The following is a 19,041-nucleotide window of genomic DNA, read 5'->3' on the forward strand; positions in this document are numbered from 1 at the left end:
TCCCGACTTGTCTAGCTGCGCATCCCATGAAGTTCTGCAGTTCCACAGCTGTGAGTGTCCACACAGCGATGTTGCCTCAGCTCGCTCCTCACCCAGGGACACAGATAATTTTAGTTAAGAAAAGCCAGTCGAAAGAGAAAAAAGGAAAAACGGTCTCTCCTCAAGCTGCACTAACAAGTACTGAAGTCAATTTACTATGATGAACCCACCAAAACAGCTTCTGCTTTTCTCCCCTACATAAGCTCTTTCCTGAAAGAGCTGAGGCATAAAGCTCTGTGGGAGAACAGTTACATTAACTGAACCAAACAAGCTACTAAATCATAGAATGGTTTGGCTTGGAAGGGACCTTAAAGACCATCCAGACTTACTGTATTTTGAGGAATATTAATTATCACTATATTTTTTGAAATTAAAGTTGAACTCATCCAATTGAGTAAAAATAGGTTTCCTAACAAAGGGTAAATTCAAAACCTTAAAGCCTACCTTTGCCAGCAAGAAAGGAACAGAACGAGTGTTAGAGAATTGTCAATGCAGACATATTTATTTTATTATTTATTCTTCAATTTATTTTTCCTGTGCTGACATTTTACCCATCGAAAGAAAAAGCTTCAGCCAGGGGAGCATCGTTTGCCTTTTAAGTAGAATATACCAGCCTTGCTCATACATTAATCAGGACCCTCTAATGTCTGAGCTGGAAATTTATACCAAAAGGGTTCTGGGCCAAATTTAGCTCAAATGACCTCTCTGGATTGCATCAGAGAAGGCCCTGGCACAGGGCGTTTAGATCCCAAACATGCAGGTTTACGGTGGGTGGATGCCAATCACATTTCCATCTGCTGAAATGTGGGATTACTGCAGGGCCAGGAACTCGGCCACCGTACACAACTTTGTGGAACACTGCGCTGCCCTCACTAAGGCAGAAAACATATAAAGTAATTGATGATCACGTTTTATTGTGACCCAATGAGTGATTTCTGATGGATACTTCTTTCCTCACACCAGGGCTTTTTGCAGGAAGTAGGATTATTGATACTTCTCCTTTCTACCAGCCCTGAGCCAGGGATCATGCAGGTCAGACTGGCAGGCACCATACATCACCCAGGGCAAGCGTTCAGCTCTGTCTGACAACATGTTGTAAAAAGCCAAGTCCAATTCCAGCAAATAATTCCCTGAGAAGATTCCCTTGAACGAACAGAAAACATTCAGTGGGAATCTTTTCAAACCCAGGAACTTCCTAGCACATGCGATATTGCAAAGGAAATGCCTATGAATCATAGAATCATGGAATGGTTTGGGTTGGACGGGACCTTGAAGTCCATCCAGTTCCAACCCCTGCCATGGGCAGGGACACCTCCCACTGGACCAGGCTGCTCAAAGCCCATCCAACCTGGCCTCGAAAAACCCCACACACGATGAGATCCCACGTTCCCATGATGAAAATCCCACACAGACCTCACTTTCTTAAGAAATAAGTTGCAAAAAATGAATCAAATTAACAGAAGATGAACAAAAATAATTTAACAAGGGAGAATTAAGCAGTACAAAGACAGACAGGCATTTCACCGTATGGATTTCTCCATCGGTTACAGGTGTTTGTGGGATTTTACAGGCAGGTGAGCACATCCCCTAGCTGACTTCAGCTCCAACTCCCTGTGCTCAGTGACCGAAGGCAAAAAGCACACATACCACAGGCTGCAACGGGGCACCAGGCATCATGGCATTGGCGAGCTGCATCTGCTGGGCCAGCATGGCCATGTTCTTCTGCTGAATCAGGTTATTGCGTCCATTTATCTCCAGCTGCGTTTTTAAGTGTGGTGGTGGGTGAAGATATTTGCAGTTTTCCCTTGAACATCGACCCTGAAGAAGAGAATTGACACAATTGGCTTAGAAGCTACAGGCACATCTTCATTTCTCATGTCACCAGATAAAACAAACACATATACAGTGCAGACCTAGGAGGAAAGCCCCAGCTACTTCACTAGCTTATCCCACGCTGACCAGAGGAACTCCACAATTCCAGTATCAGCCGCTTGCTTTGCCTTTCTGAACTATGTATTTCTGCAGTGCAACTCTAAAAAATGCCTTTTCGTTTAAAAGCTGCTGAAGGCAAGCAATGGGCTTGCTTCTCTTCCCACCGTGCAGGGGCACGATAAGCATGGAGCACACAGCAAGAGCTGTGGGCAAAGCAGCATTTCTACCAGGAAAACAGCACCAGCTCTGCACTCTCATTAGAGCAGTAACACAGCATCTTTGAGCTTACAGATGAGGGGGTTTTTTGTAATTGTGTAAACCAAAGAAGACAATCAGAACTGACTTGTTTCTGAAGTTTTCATTAAATTCAGATGTGGTAAACAACAGCTTTCAGCGCTAATTTTATTTGGATGAAAGGACATTCATCAATTTGACAACCACTCACATTAAGGAATAATAAAAAAGAATTCTATGTACAATAGATGAGGTCAACATCAAAACCTGAGACTGACCCTACAGCTCAGGAACCAAGAGTGGGAGGGGAGAGAAAAAGAGATGGGAATAGAACACTGCTCCAACACCAGCTGTGGCACAGAGAGGTTGGGAAGAGAATTTCCCTCACCTAGGGAAGGGAATCCTCTACTAATGGCATTTGAGCTGTGGTCTCTCATGCCATGAGGCTTCATTAATACGGAAGCTTTACGCACTCAATGTTCTTTAAAACTATTACCCTGGAGCCCATGCTTTCACCAACAGGATGATAATGACATAAAATTCCAACTAAAAAAGGAGAACTGAATCCTCTTCTGGAAAAAAACAGATTCCTTAAATTACGATTTTTTTTCCTTTACTCATTCATGTTTGAAATAAATCCAAACAGGAACAATGACAAGGCAAAAGACTGCATTAATTTAAGTAAGAAATCATTTTTATCAGGAAACAAATTAATTCAATATAATTTGACCTTATAATGCAATTTTACTTAAAAAGTTAAATGTATTCTTGCTATAAGATCTGCCAGAACTCTCATCTGTGCAATGATTTTTGTCCTCCCCTAAGGCTGGGATAAATGGTTTGCTGCTACCTCCCTCCAATTCGTCTCTTGTGCTGGATGTCCAAAGATCTTAAAACTCATTTCCATAGTCACTCAACTGAGATCCAAGTAATCCTGGCATAGCAGCCACGTCTGATACAAAGACAAACACGTCAAGAGCTGTGGGTATCGTTAGCCCACACGCCCAGACGACAGAAAGCCCTGTGTCTGTGAAGAACAGCAAAGAAAGCCTATCTTTCCGAGCACCCGTTTGTAATCCCTGAGCACACTTCCTTGAATGAAATGCATTTTCCATTACACGATCCTGTCCGCTTTTGGAAACAACAGAGAGGAGCTAAGCGACTGCTGCCAGTCATAGAATCATAGAATCATAGCATCACCAGGTTGGAAAAGACCCACTGGATCATCAAGTCCAACCATTCCCATCAATCCCTAACCCATGTCCCTCAGCACCTCATCCACCCGGCCCTTAAATCCCTCCAGGGAAGGTGACTCAACCACCTCCCTGGGCAGCCTCTGCCACTGCCCAGTGACCCCTTCCGTGAAAAAATTTTTCCCCTAGTGGAGCTTGAGGCCATTCCCTCTCGTCCTGTCCCCTGTCACTCAGGAGAAGAGGCCAGCACCCTCCTCTCCACAACCTCCTTTCAGGGAGTTGGAGAGAGCAATGAGATCTCCCCTCAGCCTCCTCTTCTCCAGGCTAAACACCCCCAGCTCTCTCAGCCGTTCCTCATCAGGCCTGTTCTCCAGCCCCTTCACCAGCTTTGTTGCTCTTCTCTGGACTCGCTCCAGAGCCTCAACATCCTTCTTGTGGTGAGGGGCCCAGAACTGAACCCAGCATTCAAGGAGCTCCCATGGGTGTTCATCTGTCAGCCAGAGGTGTGCTATGGGGTCTCCTCAGCAGAGCTGATGCGCGGGATGGACCACTGAAGTCATTGCGAGAACATCTCCCCGGAAACACAGCTCCAAATGCTGGAAAGCAGCCAAGCTAGGAGCCAGATAATGCACGAAAGCTAAAAGAACAACATTTACGCTACAGATATGACGGGCGAAAAAAAACATCTGCAGCCTGAGAAAATATTTGTACAGGAGAACGGAGTTTCCTACTGCAAGTAAGAATCAGCATAGTCCAGTAACAAACACTAACGACGCATCAGTAGAAAAGACAAATCGATGGTGGCAACAGGAATTGGTGTTTAAGGAGCCTGAGTTTCACGTCTCTGTGTGTATATGTATGTGCATACATACATCCACTCGTTGCTGTTCCCAGCTGGCTCATCCGCACACTCAAAGGAAAGTGGCCTTCAGCCCTGGAGAGATGCTTTTGGACAAAATGATCCTCGATTCTCTCCTTTAATACCTTATGGACAACACAGTTCAGGATTTAAGCCATTTCACACACATAAACCAACCTCATCTCAGCACGCACATCCCCCAGAGCATTTCAGTTACATGCAATGGTAGGTAATACACAAACACTTTGGAACAGCTTTGTTTATGTCGGTTTTTCTCTTGATACTAAAACCCGTGTTAATTGTTGCTACCACTAACTAGTATAGGTTTAAATTACACATTTAGTAGCTGCCTGGAAGACGATATCTTCCACCAGCACAGTGTAAAAATAAGGCTTAATTACTGCTACATGAGTAACATGAAACTACGACATATGTTGCTGGAATTGGAGAGGAGCAATTAACAAACCCAATCCTGAAATGCAGAGTAACTCCATGTCCTTATTTCAGTGGTGGGGTACAGGCTACTCCTCACCTCTCCCCACTGGATTCAAAGTCTGGCAGTATGTGTTGGACATCACGACCGCTTATGTTCTTCATAGACTCAAATTCTTTTAAGGCCAGAGGACACCATTCCAGTGAGCTCGGGGAAAACAAGGAGCTCCCTCTGCTATTTCCCCATCAAGGTCATCCCTTCTATTCACTTAGCAGCTGATCTTTAGAGAAGAAAACTTACTCCAACTTAAGGACTACAAGAATATATTGCATCCCAGGTAAATGTGCTTATACTTAGCTATCATTAGCTACAGTTGAAGAGTTTAGATCTTTTGTGCTTCTATGTTGCTTTGAAGCCAGGTGCAGCATTTCACTTTCAACCTTTCTGAATATTCAGATCCTAATAATTTTTTTCTCTGTTTTGGAAATGGCTTTCCGTCTTATATTCCATGGAATGGTTCACAGAGCACCCAGGAGCTGGAAACCACAGGCTGAAAGCCACTGTCAAATATCTCGATCAAGATTCACCTCCTTTATGCTCCTATCAAGTAGTTTCTTAATCACCTTTTTGCTAGATTCTGGTGTCTTCAGTCAACAAAGTTTAAGACAGATTTTCACCTCCTTGAATTCCTTCTGGACCTTAGCTGGTTTTGAATTGATAAAAACTGAACACGATAAGCAAGTGAATTCAGAGAAGTGGAAACTGGGCATGCTGGCAGCGCCCGAAATGCTGCACCAGTATACTGCTAGGGTTTTACCAGAATCCTGCTGGACTAAAACGTATTAAACCTGCTCCCGAGGGTCCTCAGAGACGCTCTTCAGCAGAGGGGACCTTCGGAGACAAGGGAACAGGGCCTTCTCCATGGGCACAGCCAGCAGGGAATCTCGGGGTGTGCAGTGCGATACCACAGGGGGGAAACACCCACACAGCGCTGCATTTATTTCTGTGCCCAGGATTCCTGCAGGAAGAAACCACTCACGTGGCAGCAGAGCCAGATGGCAGCTCCCTGCCAGCAGCTTGTGAGGAGAAGAGGCAGAGGCAGGTCTGGGTGATGCTGCTGGTGCTGGGAGCTGGATCTGCTGCGGTGCCTAAGCGCAGTGGCCCGAGCGAGCCACGCTTTGCAGCCCCGCAGAGCCCTCCCCGTGTGTCCCCGCTGGCACCCACAGCACCAGGGACCACGTTCCGGATGGCAGCATCACTGCACCCCGACTCCGTGCACCCCCCTCATCCCAAACTGGCCCTGCAGAGCGAGGAAGAACAGGAGAACTCCTGTCAGCCGGGCGGCTCGGTGACCTCCTGGCAGAAATGCCGGAGCAGGAGGCTGCGCGGGCCGCTCTCACATGATGTTTTTCTCCAGCTATCACATCAACAACATCCAGGCAGAGAGCCCAGGCTGAACCAAACAGCCAGCCTGGCTGTCATTAAATTAGGGCAGCGGGATGTCTGCAGTATTTTAAGCTGTCTAGCCTTGGCCAAAAGCAGATGATGGGACTGGGACGGGGAGGAGCGGGTGGCACTCACCCGTCAAGGACGTGTTTGGGGCCCTAGGAGGTGCCTCTTACCTGTGCCAGGCTCTGGTGTGGCGTGAGCCATCCTGGCAGGGCCAGGAGCAAGGCTGTCGGTCTATGGGTGAAGCCTCCTGCTTCGCTCTCCCGCAATTCCACATCCGTGTTAAATATGGACTGGTCACCGACCTGGCCCTGGCTGTGGGTACAGGCTGCACCTCCATCCAAAAACACCCGGAGCTGAACGCCTTCAAGAAGTGGCTGTTGCTAATGTCAATTTTTTTATGAGCCACACACCAGACCCTGAAATCCAGATATTTCTTGAGGATTGCTGTGCTTCTGTAAAGACTGCTACTGAGATTATGATGAGGAGTTTTTAGTTGGAAACAGGAATGAATAAAAAAGCGTCTGTAGGAAAATATTTACTCTTTGAGTTTTCTGCTTGTTTCCTTAGACGGGAGGCAACGAGCAGCGCTGCCTCTCAGCACGCCTGCCTTCTGAGGGCCAGGCTCTTGGGAAATTTGGGAAACCACTGCGACACGGAAGGGATGGAGGGAAGGACAAACCTTTCCAGTTCCTTTCTGCAGGGAACCCTAGAGAAATATGGTTTTATTACCGCATTTTTCAAATCCTCTTGCAGAAAAAAATCATCATTTATAGGCACTGACACATTTTAGACGTACACATTTCTGTTTAAATTATTGGTAAAACATCAGGAAGAAGTATAATATTTTTAGCTGACAGCAGGTACTATCGGAAGACAAACTTTTAAGTCTTATTTGAAATACAGGGGCAAGCCCACGTTTCCTTCTGCTCTCATTTTTCTAAACTCACACTGGGTCTCACTGGCTACCTCCGCCTGACCCCAGTGGTGTTCAGTCCCCTGGAAAGCCTCACCAAGGGGCAGCGTGGGGTTAATCCAGGTCTGATGATTGGGAAACGGGTGGGAATTTTTTCTTCCCATTGCCTTCAGGGGAGCAAGGACAAAACCCTGACCCTGGGCCCTTCCCAGGACCATTTCCCATCTATGCAATGTGGTTTCATTCCCCACAAAGCAGGAGGAACATGGATATTTGCAGAACTGTGGAAGAGAAAACATGCAAAACTCAAACAGAAAAATGAACTGTAGCCAATGCTGCTTTGGCCGCCCAGGGAGGCGGTAGAGTCCCCATCCCTAGAGGGGTTTAAGACACAGGTGGATAAGGTGCTCAGGGATGGTTTAGTAGCGAACAGGTACAGTTGGACTCAATGATCTCAAATGCCTTTTCCAACCAAGGAATCCTGTGATTCTATGATTTTGATGTTACATTTAGATACTATGAGCAAGAAACTAGTCCATTTCTGTGAGGTCACTGTCATATTCTTCTCTACCACACCATTATTCCATAAAGTGCAGCACGTCCTATTTTTCGGATCCCACACTGAACGTTAGCAATACAAATGTAATTTGTGTTCTCTGAAAATGATTTCTTTCCAGAAAATGCTCTGATTGCACACTTAATAATGCAAAAGCATTCCCGAGATTCACTTCTGAGATGCAAGCTCCTTCATCAGCTGCAGTTACGACTTAGGTAATACAGGTACTAACAAGTTTTACTTTATCCTTGAGGGAATATTTAATGGAAATATCAGCAGACGTCAATAACTAATTAACAAGAAGATAATTTGAGCTTAGAGCTGCAGAGCCATCTGTATAAATGCAGATATCCACACCAAGGTCTGGAAAGCAGGTCCCTGACTTTGAGTAGTTGCTGTTAGGCCTTCAAAGCTGCTTTAAGAACTTGCAAACATCCACACCTTGCACTACCCGCAAAAATTTCAAGCTGATTCAATTCAAAACAATGACTTCCCAATACCTCCTCAGAAACATCATTTAATGTGCCACGCAAAAGGAAGAGCAATGAGTTCATCACCCTGGTGGACTTGGCTCCAGTGTAAAATTTTCCTGGAAAGCACAGCCTGGTGATGCAATAAATAAGATGTAATTAGGAGATTGTTCTTGCAAGGTCATTACTCCTCTGGGTGCAAGTCGTCAGGACCCCACGGCGACAGCGCAAGGGACCTGCAGGATCCCAGGGGGCACTGCCAAAGCCTCGACTTGCTGTGCTCAGAAACTCTGCGAACAGGCAACGGGAGGGTTTCCACACCAAATCCTCGTGGGGTGCAGGAAGGCAGGGAGGACCCAAACCACAGCGCTGTGGCTTGGCCATCACCCAGTGTGATTCCCAACATGAACTCTCCTCTCCCAGGAGCACCAAAGCTCCCACCACATCCACTTCCAGCACCCCCCGCAATCTCAGGCTGGAGTTCACAAAGCAGGATTCTTCCTGCCTTTGGTTACGGCCACAAGGATGCTATTTGCAGTAGTGTAATGCGCAACTGCTGTCAGCATTCCCTCTAGCATCCAGATGAACCAGAAAAACTAAACAGACCCAGCAAGCCGGCGGATGCCTTTGCCTCTACACCTACCCAGTTCGGTGCTGACCGCTTCCCTCAGCCAGGACGAGCAGCCCGGCTCCACATGGAACGCTCTCTGTGCTGCTGGGATCAGGAAACACTGACCACCCTCTGCCTATCTGAAGTGAACACATTCATACACACCAAGCTGATAAATACAGTTGCTCTGGGAAAACCTTAAAGCTGAGCTGCACCAGCCTGCAGGGGCTGGTTGGTTGTGCTATTTTTCTGCCCCTGCAGTAGCACAAGCCGAGTTTCTGAGCTCTTGCTACACCACCCTGCGCCTGTTCTCACAAGAAATACCGCTCCCAAAAGCAAATCGGAAAGCTCCCTGGTTTTCAGCAATCCACAGTCAGTACCATTAACATCTCACGGCACAAATGCAGGGGCAGAGGAGGATGGAGAGCTCCAACGTGGTACTCGCATACGGAGACGTTACTGGAATAAACCACGGCTCTCCTCTCAATATCCCTGGAATAAACCTCTTGCTCCTTCCCTTGTGGTGCCCATGCTGGCCAATTGCTGCAGGCAGAGCCACGACGCCCGCTGGCTAACAAGATTTTACAAAAGGGACTGTGACTTCTCACCACAGCCCAAGGGCAGGAGGCTGCAACAACCCTTCAACTGAAAATTCCAGCAGGCACTGCTGCTCAGGATGTCCTGCAGCCAAATGAATCCTCCCAATTAAAAACTGTTGCTTAGCAACAGGGTTTGAGATGCAGGAGAGAAAAGCGGGGTGCTTGTGGTGGCTGGCAGAGGAGCTGCTCCTGCTCCGGGCACACAGCCTGCAGCCAGCATCAAACCCTCACCTCGATGGAGGTATCCACAGTGCTCCTCAAGTGCCACAGGGAAAGACATCCCTCCAGAGCCACAGGGAAACATAAACTGCAGCCCAGACTCTGCTCTTCCTTATTCCAAACCACAACTGAAGTGAAAGAAACACCAGCCCGTGGAGCTGCTCGGGGTTTCGAGCAAACGTTTTTTCCGCAGGTGGTTCTGTGAAATGATGGTTAAATATGTGATCCTGCAGGCAGCATCGCTGTCATTCTTGCTACCATTATATCAATGGGACAACCTCCATGCCACAGGGTGCACAGAACCCAGCTTTTAAACATAAAAGCATCAGCCAAAAGCAGGCTGTAATCTCTGCTGATCGCCTTCAGCAGCCACCACGGCACCAAACCACCCGCAACGTTACGATGACCTCACCAAAGCATTTCTGGGCTGTTACTTACCCCGTCCTGCTTTCCAAGATCAGACATACAACCCTCTCCCATTTAACAGGCTACCTCCTACAAACAAAACAAAAGCACATCCCAGTGCTGCTGCATGAACACAGACCGCCCCGTTACTATTTAATGGTTATTTATGACTGACATAATTAAACCAATCACTTCTGGGTATTCCAAATGCTCCACAACACTGAACGGCAACAGGCACAGCTGAGGATGCTCTGTGGATGCCTCCCCTCGGCCGGGGGGCTCTGCCTGATGCTGGCACCTCTGCACCGGCGCTGCGGGGACCCGACTGACTCACAGCCACACCAGCCAGAGCCAGCGAACCAGCAGCCACGCTGAACACTGCAGCTGCAACAGATTAAATACTTTTGATCCAAAGCAAACATGCAAACACCTCCCTCTTTTAGGGAGTATGAATTCCTTCTGAAAGCAGAGAGCTTGGCGCATTAAATCCCAAGCAGGAAGATGGCTGTTACGTAAAATCCAAATATTGCCTGTAAATGGTAAAACTATTTATACCGATGCCCATGTGCTTTACAGGAAAACATTTCACTACACGTAAGCTACGGTTTGCTTTTTAAAAATAAATCATTTGCAGTCGGCTTTGCTGTAGTAGCTGGCCCCCAAGCACACAATCAGATAAACTTCTTTAATGTTAAACCGAAACAGTTATCACACCTATTTTACTGACTTGAAGCATCCAACCTGCAGTCCCAGTGAGCCAAGAGCTGTGCTTGTGAGGCTGAGGCCAGGCAGCGATCCCGAGATAGCACCACCCAACACCAATGCCCAGCCCGTTCTGAGTCCAGCCCCACACACCATGGAGAAGCCATCACTGCTCCTCCACTCCTCTCTCTACAGCCTCCTTTCAGGTAGTTGTAGAGAGTAATAACATCTTCCCTCAGCCTTCTCTTCTCTAGGCTAAACAACCCCAGTTCCCTCAGCCACTCCTTGTAAGACTTGTTCTCCAGCCCCTTCACCAGCTTCGTTGCTCTTCTCTGGACACGCTCCAGGACCAAAATGTCTTTCTTGTAGTGACAGCCGCAGAACTGAATCCAGGATTCAAGGTGCAGCCTCACCAGCGCTGAGTACAGGGGTCCCGCTGATCACATCGTTTCTGATACAAGCTAAGATGCTACTGGCTTTCTGGTTTTGAATTGGACTGTTCCAAAAGTTGTTAAAGTCCAGGCAGTTGGCCCTGTCATCAGTGCTCCTCTGCCCTGCGTGGGTCCTGACCACAGAGGGACAAGGGATTGGGGCTCCAGCCCAAAGTCCGATGCAGCATCGCACACCAGGATGCATCCACAGCCGCTGCACACACCCACTGTGGTGATCTCCCCCCAAGAGGACAAGCAGGGACACTGCTGTGTTGTGCTGGGTTTGCAGCCATCCGAGCAGTGCCACCCTTTGCCGATTCCTCCACAGCATCAGCTGAAATGCCGAGACGGTATAATCAATGCTCTGTGCCCAAGTTACAAAGACGAGAAGCATCTGCACGTTTGTTTCTGTATGTGGTTTTGATGCATAAAACGAAAACGCACCGCAGCACGGCAAAACGCAGCAGGCTCTTGTTTCCGTGTGCAATAACCACATTCCTGGCACCATCCCGGCTGGGATACCCTGAGAGCACACGTGCCAGTGCAGCTGCCTACAACAAACACACGGAGAAGCAGGCAACACAAACGCTGCGCCTTGAAACATCAATTTCCCCATCGAGTCCAGCAAGCAGCCCAGCCACACGCGGAGCATCACAGGTTGGCAGGGAAGGATGTGGCAGTTTATATCTCTCACCTCCTTAGCAGCTCAAGCTACCCTTCAGAGCTCATCTGTTTCTCCAGTTACCACCACCATGCTTTGATCTGACCAAACACACTTCTCTGCTCTGGAAAATCGTCCCTAAATGTCCTATTGAGTGACTGCCCAATTCAAATTCCCACTTCCAGTGGCCACCGGGACTGCCACCCACCCCAGTGTTATATTACTGGCCTCAAAATAATTAAAGAAACTTATAAGTAAGGTAGAATCCAGCCTACAAATCAGACAAGAAGCTGCAGTGGTCGAGGTAACACCTTCCCACAGCAGTGGGGTGCGAGCACTCAGGTCCAACAGCAGTGGGGATGGCAGGACAAGGAGCTGCTACGGCCACGCAGAGGCCAGCAGGCACAACAGCCACGGCCTGCAGAGGGAAAGCAGCAGAAAATGTGATAAGGATCTGATTAAACAGCAGTGGAGGAGAATAAATATTGACAACTGGAGAAAAGGAGGCTGAGGGGAGACCTTATCACTGCCTACAACTACCTGAAAGGAGGTTGTAGAGAGGTGGGTGCTGGGCTCTTCTCCCAAGTGACGGGCAATAGGACAAGGGGGAACGGCCTCGAGCTGCACCAGGGGACGTTCAGATTGGACATTAGGAAAAAAGAGTTCACTAAAAGTGTCATCAGGCACTGGCAGAGGCTGCCCAGGGAGGGGGTTGAGACACCATCCCTGGAGGTATTTAAATGACAAGTAGATGAGGTACTTTAGGATATGGTTTAGTGGCAGATGGGTACGGTTGGACTCAATGATCTCACAGTTCTTTTCCAAACTGGTGATTTTATGATTCTATGAACTGCTGAATTTCTCTTAAACAAAGTATTTCGCATAAACACACACTGGCCTGTCACAGCCGAGCATCCCTCTATTAAACACTGAAGCTGAGGAGCATGGCACCAAGATGCTACAGCATCAAGTGACCCCAGGAGAGGGGCCACATCCACATCCCACACCTTGTGGTGTTCAGTCACCCTGTACGGTCAGAGGACCTCATGGTGCTCAGTCACCCTGCACACCCAGCCCTGGAGTGCTGGGGCACCACTGCTGCCAGCCAGGGGCAGGGAGACAGCATCCGACCACCCCATCTCACGGCTGCAACTCAGCAGCCAAGATAACTGACGTGAGCGAATTATGAATTTCATATTGCTTAAGTTAATCAAAAATGGAAAAAAGAAACAACTCCAGGGAACCCCTGGAAGATGTAATTCACATGCCTGCTCCCCTTCCTAATTAACTGCAAAATTTTCACTTCATTAATATTCCTTCAAACCCCAATCTTCTTTGGCATCTGCTCTGTGCATCCAGCTGTATTATATTTCACCATTTAATAATAAAAACTCAACAGGTTAATGATTTCCTTAGCACTTGGATACTCGGGGATGCAACACAGGCCCTGCTGGTGGCAGTCCCAGTGTCCCCACTCTGGCTGCACAGCTCTGCTTCCCCACACCAGCAGTGCCAGCGACCCCTGCCTCCTGCAGGCACCAACTCTGCCTTTAAGAAAGGAGAAATCAGACTCATCTGAATGTCCTAAGATGCTTTGTCTCACTTTTTTTGGCATGATGTGATCTTGGCTATAATAATTAAATTGATTCGGCTGCAAGTTTTATTCTTTTTAATTATCTTTGTGCATCTTTTCATATCCAGTATGGCCATCAAACACACTGAAGTGTCCACTTAATGACGTCTTTGTGTGTGTACCTTGCAGATAAAACTCACATACCCTCTAATTTATCACTCTGGCTTATATTGCTAACAGCACTTGTATGGAAAGGAGCACAGAGGAGCTGCTGAGTTGCTGTGAAATGCAACAGGCTAAAAAAAAAATGAAAATAGAACCCAGGAGGAAAGAAAATAGCAGAGTAGTGCATAGCTCCCTAACCAGAGCTGGACAAGAGGACAAGAGGGAATTGCATTTTTCCAGGTCGATCCAGCAAAACTAACTGCCCCCCCCCCCCGCAGCTGGTTATTCCCAGGGGCTGCATGTGGGTAACGCCAGCAGGGCAAACTACAAAGCATTTCTAGCAAGGACTTCAGAAACTGCGCACTCTGAACTAAAGCCATGAAATCCTGTTAAAGCAATCTCTAGTAATCCGTACGATCCTCATCCAAGCACGTAATAACTAACATTTTAAGAGTAAAACGAATCTCTTTATGTCAAGATCAAGTCAAACGCGGGCAAGATTTAATCTGTTTATCATCACAGCTCTATATGGTGCCGCCCAGCAAGCAGCTGTGAATAAAACTACGTTGTACAAAGCCTCACCAGCTGCAGGTACCGAGGATTCCTTTTTCCAACATTTCTATTCACAGTGTATAATCTCCTTGTAAATGACTCGGTCAGACCAACAGTCCCTTTGCCGCCCGGCCTCTCCTCTTGGGATCCAAGCAGTTCCAAGTAAATTATTAAAATGAGCAGCGAGCTGAGGATCCATTGGGTTCCACTGTGGCTGTTTAATGGATGTACTGCAGCATAATTAATATTTAATAATATTTCCAGGCTTCCAATTTGTTTTGGTGTGGTAGGATGGAAAACAAGCAAGTTATCAAATGCTGCATCCAAGCCAGGGGAACAAAAAAGGACAAGGGCCCTTGTTCCGCACAAGAGATGACACCAGGTACGTTACCGCATACTTCTTACACAGTTGATGCATTTTAATGTTGTGTAGCGACCCGTCCTGGCTGCCTGCAGGGTTGTTCCCATCACCCCAGCCCTGGCTCTGCGCAGGGCACTTGCCATGTGCTGCCTCCAGCACCTGCCCACACCCTCTCTATGGTCCCAATTACTCAAATGTAGTCATTCTCTTCTTATCAGGTATCAAACATGACTTTTAAGGTAGATAGTACACACATAAAGTAGAGCCTCCAGCCCCGATGTAGCTATTTGCATTTGGTTTTGCAGCGCACTGGCACGTTCAGTCTCTTCTGCCTGGTGAGAAGGGGAGGTGGGTGGCACGGTGATCCAAATTGGATAATTCCTGTCCTCGCCCAAGTGTAAACACACAGGAGAATTCTCCATTATAGGTGTTATATTTAAAACTGAATTGCTAAAGTTTAAAAATAAAATCTTGCTTTTATGATTTCAAGCAAGAGGAATTGCCATCACCTGTTGCTCACAACAAGCCAAATACAGCGAGCTGGAGCTCACAGCAAGCGAGAGATGGTGCTGGGGCAGCCCTGGCCGTGTCTCTGCTGCAGGAGCGATGTTGTTCTGGCATTTGATTTAAAAAGCTCTTCCCTAAATTACACAGGCACCACACAGAGCTCTACAAGAGCATCTTGATAATGAATCTAACCTGGAATACTTAGGAACCAAGCTGCAGAAGACGGGACAAGGCACCATCACTGCGTTGATCTCTCTACAACTACCTGAAAGGAGGTTGTGGAGAGGAGGGAGCTGGGCTCTTCTCCCAAGAGACAGGGGACAGGACGAGAGGGAATGGCCTCAAGCTCCACCAGGGGAGGGTCAGGCTGAACATTAGGAAAAAATTTTTTACAGAAAGGGTCATTGGGCACTGGAACAGGCTGCCCAGGGAGGGGATTAAGTCACCTTCCCTGGAGGTGTTTAAGGGACAGGTGGACAAGGTGCTGAGGGACATGGGTTAGTGATTGATGGGAATGGTTGGACTTGATGATCCAATGGGTCTCTTCCAACCTGGTGATTCTATGATTCTATGTGGAGTGTGGACCAAGTCACCTGGGGGCACCTCCCGCCCTGGCACCGCTGACGGCTGCTTTTGTCTCCCACTGACATGCCTGCAGCACATGCTCAGCTTGGCATCCCCCCAGCTTGCTCAGACAGTGCACTGGCCTTTCCAACACACCAACAGCACCCGCATCCCAGAATGTAGCAGGACATGGCTGGATCCTGAAGGACCCTTCCAAGATGCGCACAGGGGGATCGGGGTAAGCTCCAGGACAGGGACCAGGAGGGGAGAGGGGGAAAGAATCATAGAAGCATAGAATAACCAGGTTGGAAGAGATCCACCGGATCATCGAGTCCAACCATTCCTATCAAACACTAAACCATGCCCTGTCTCTAGTCTTCACGCTATGTCATTCACCTTAGAAAGAGGAAGCGCATTTTCCCTCCTTTACGCTGCGGTGAGGCTTTATGGCAACACCAGGCATTGCAGTTGTGCTGTTTGCAACGTGAGCAACGTTCACAGATTACAGCTGCCAACTGTCATGCTGCCTCCTAAACAGGAATGACCCAATAACCAACTCATGATATCCTGCAAAGCCAAAAATACCCTTCAAAAAAAAAAAGGATAGAAAATATTTTCAGAAAATTTCACTTTAATTATACACATCATTAATTTCCCTGTTTAAGCTTTGCAACTCATCTCCAGCAAGTTGCTCCGACAGCTTTCCATGATGCTGTAGCAACGCTCGCAGCTGTCCCTGCCTGCACTTCTATGGCTTCTGCAGTATTTGGGTTTCTCGAGTAAGAGCAATTTGAAGGCACAATTGTCCAAATTTTACTTTCCCAGTGCTTGAAAACGTTTAGGCTGGTTTGTTACAGCAGCAGAGACTCACTCCGTGCTGGTGCAGGGACCTGAAGAAGGGTGAGGGGGGTGGCGGTGGGTGGCTCAGGGCTGCGGGTGGAGAGCGTGGAGCTGAAGTGTGGGACAACAACTGCCACAAAGGATGAGCTCACGGGGCCAACGTGCAAGGCCAGCGGCAGCTGCTAAGGAAATGGGAATCTTTAAAAATCAGAGTCTTCCACTGCAGGAAGAGGACGGTGGCTGCTGGTGTTTGGGGCTGGAAATTGTACCCTGAGAGCTAAATGCTTGCCTACATCTCTAGCAGCCGGGCAGGGCTGCAGGAGCACAACAGCCAAGCTCGGCAGGACCTTCAAGCACTTTCCAAGCATTTGGTATCTTCACATTCATGGCGGTGACTATTTTCCCCTTGCCTTTATGCTATTCTGCTTGCTACAAACAGAAACCCAGGGCAGCACCTCCCCAAGTTGGCACTGAGAAGGCAGAGCTGTCCCACCCCGTTCTGTTCCATTCCCCCAGGACACCAGTGCCTTGAACTGACCTCACGGCAACCTTGCAAGCAACTCATAAGAGCCATCTCCCCGAGACCTGCTTCCTGCAGGCTTTTCCTCTGCCCCAAGAGGACAAGGTGCCGTGACCCTTTCCTCTGCCCCAGTCCCCAGACTGCATACTCATCTCCTCCGTGGCTCCTGATGCCTCCAAGAGCCACTCCCCTCCCCATGGCAGCATCCTGGCTCCTTCCCATCCTGTTCCACAGCTTCACTCCTCTGTTCTGTACCTTTCCCCTTTTTGAGGTGGGGGAAGAAAAGAAAACTGAACAAACAGCCGTGGTAATTCAAACTATTAAATGCAAAACCGTAAAGCACTGAAAGAGTTAAATGCATAAAAGCATTTTCAGCTGTGTAGAATTTATGTGGGAAATAGCAGAAGCCGGAATCCTCAGCAATTCAGTGGCATCTGGAGCTGCCTGCACTACCCTGCACTGCTGCTGCTGAGGCGCATCCCCGTGTTCCAAAGCACAGACCCAGCAGCGCACTGCTAGACCTGTGGGACTGATTTAAAACCAGAGATAAACCCCAGAGCTGACAGCAGGCTGCAGACGCAGCGTGGAGGTGCATCTGGAAAAGCAAAGCCTGACTGCAGGCGTTCAGGGTACAACCATGGAAATGCTGCAAAGGGGAGCCCCGGCAAACAGCCAGGCACAAGGAGGAGGATGTTCCATAGCCTCACTCCCCTGGACACAAGTAATCTCACCAGAAATCCTTTCTATAAACCTCTCCTGTAACATCCTGCAACCTCCAGACTCATCCTGAAAGCTCACTCTGTATTTATTCCATAAAGAGAATTAATTCCTACCAACTTCCATGCAGAATTACGCGCTACTTTCGCGAGTACGTTTTTCCAGTGGTGACATTGAATCTCTCCTAAAATCTACTCCTGCTGGGTCCTTTGCAGGCTTAGGCTTTAAGCAAATCGGCAAATTGGATTACGCAGGGTAGTGAAACTTGGGAGGTCTCTTATCTGCCTCCATCCCCACGAGTAACGCGGCTGCGGAGGGATGAAGCGCCAGGTGAAACAAGGACACAGACTGCACTGCTCCACCGTGCCGGGTGAGACGACCGGCCGCGCCGCCTGCCAACGCCGCGCAGCCTCTGCTCGTGTTCAGAGTTAAGGTCATTGCTGAGTAACAGAAAAATAACGTCATACCGATAAACTGTTCTCCATTCCAGCAGCAAACCCGCAGCCCTCCTGTACCAATCTGAAGGTCAATTCCTGTCATTATTTTCTGTCTCGATTTTTATCAAAGAAAGACTGATTTAAAAGCCCTGGTGAAAGCTGCAGCCCCCGACACTGGAAATCCCTGTTGGATTTGCAGCCTAGGAAAGCCAATATATTTACACGCTTGGGTTATATTTCTCAATTTTCTTGCTCTCCCTTCTGTAGTATTTTCCTTGTTAGCAAACACAGCATCTTGACACATACGGTTGCCCTGCTCGGCATCGTGCGCTGGCAGCTGCACCCCACACATCCTGCCCCATCTGGGTGTCTGTTCCTTACCACCCTTCTGTGCTTTGGGTTTCTTCTCCTGGCAAAGTACCTCTCTCAACCAGACTCTTTCCCCAGGCAAATCCAATCATATTATGTGCCTGTTCAGGTCCACTTCTGCAGAACTGCCTGAATGCAGCACAGGCTGCCTCGCCACTGCGCACCCTCTGCTTCAAACTAGCAGAGCCAGAGGTGAATGGATCTGCTGAAGGGTTAATTAGAGGCTGCAAAGACCAGAACTGTAATTCCTACTCAAAATACAGGCAGCCGCCCCAGGACCTGCTCTGACACCTCTTTTGTGACAGCACACCCACTGACTTGGGATTAATCAAAGAAGCACTGGGAAGGTCACTTCCCTCCAGGGATGCTACCAGCCCGGAATGTGAACTGAAACCACTGGACGCTGCAGGCTTGCAGGAGATACTCGACATTTGGCAAGACTGATCTGCGTCCCTCCTGCTGGTGTCCCTCCTTCGGGACTCCACTGGGTACAGGCTAATCTCAGCTGATTCGGTATCTAAAAGCAGTGCTGAGCAATTCTCTCAAGTGACAGTCAAATGCTGAAAACTTGTACTCCAAACACCAAATAAAGGCAATGCCTGAGCGTGCACCACAGCAAAGAGCTAAATGGTACCTTCTCCTTGCTGATACCATCAATTGAGGGGAAGAGTATGAGTTTCTAGGGAAGGGGAAAAGACAATATAGAAACTGCTGAGTCTTGAGGTACT

The 19,041-nt window shown here is 48.2% G+C and overlaps 1 protein-coding gene across 9 annotated transcripts in view; it reads right to left on the bottom strand.

Annotated features, from left to right (window-relative positions):
• Positions 1–19,041, bottom strand: part of MBNL1 (muscleblind like splicing regulator 1) — a 98,505-nt gene that overhangs the window by 27,618 nt on the left and 51,846 nt on the right. For all 9 annotated transcript variants that reach the window (XM_069865256.1, XM_069865248.1, XM_069865252.1 and 6 more), the window contains one exon: positions 1,687–1,857. In XM_069865256.1, coding sequence (XP_069721357.1) covers positions 1,687–1,755 — 69 coding nt within the window. In that variant the 5' untranslated portion in view covers positions 1,756–1,857. The remainder of the gene's footprint in view (positions 1–1,686; positions 1,858–19,041) is intronic.

The sequence above is a fragment of the Phaenicophaeus curvirostris genome, chromosome 10 (assembly GCF_032191515.1).
Source record: "Phaenicophaeus curvirostris isolate KB17595 chromosome 10, BPBGC_Pcur_1.0, whole genome shotgun sequence".
In the NCBI taxonomy this organism is placed as follows: Eukaryota; Metazoa; Chordata; class Aves; order Cuculiformes; family Cuculidae; genus Phaenicophaeus; species Phaenicophaeus curvirostris.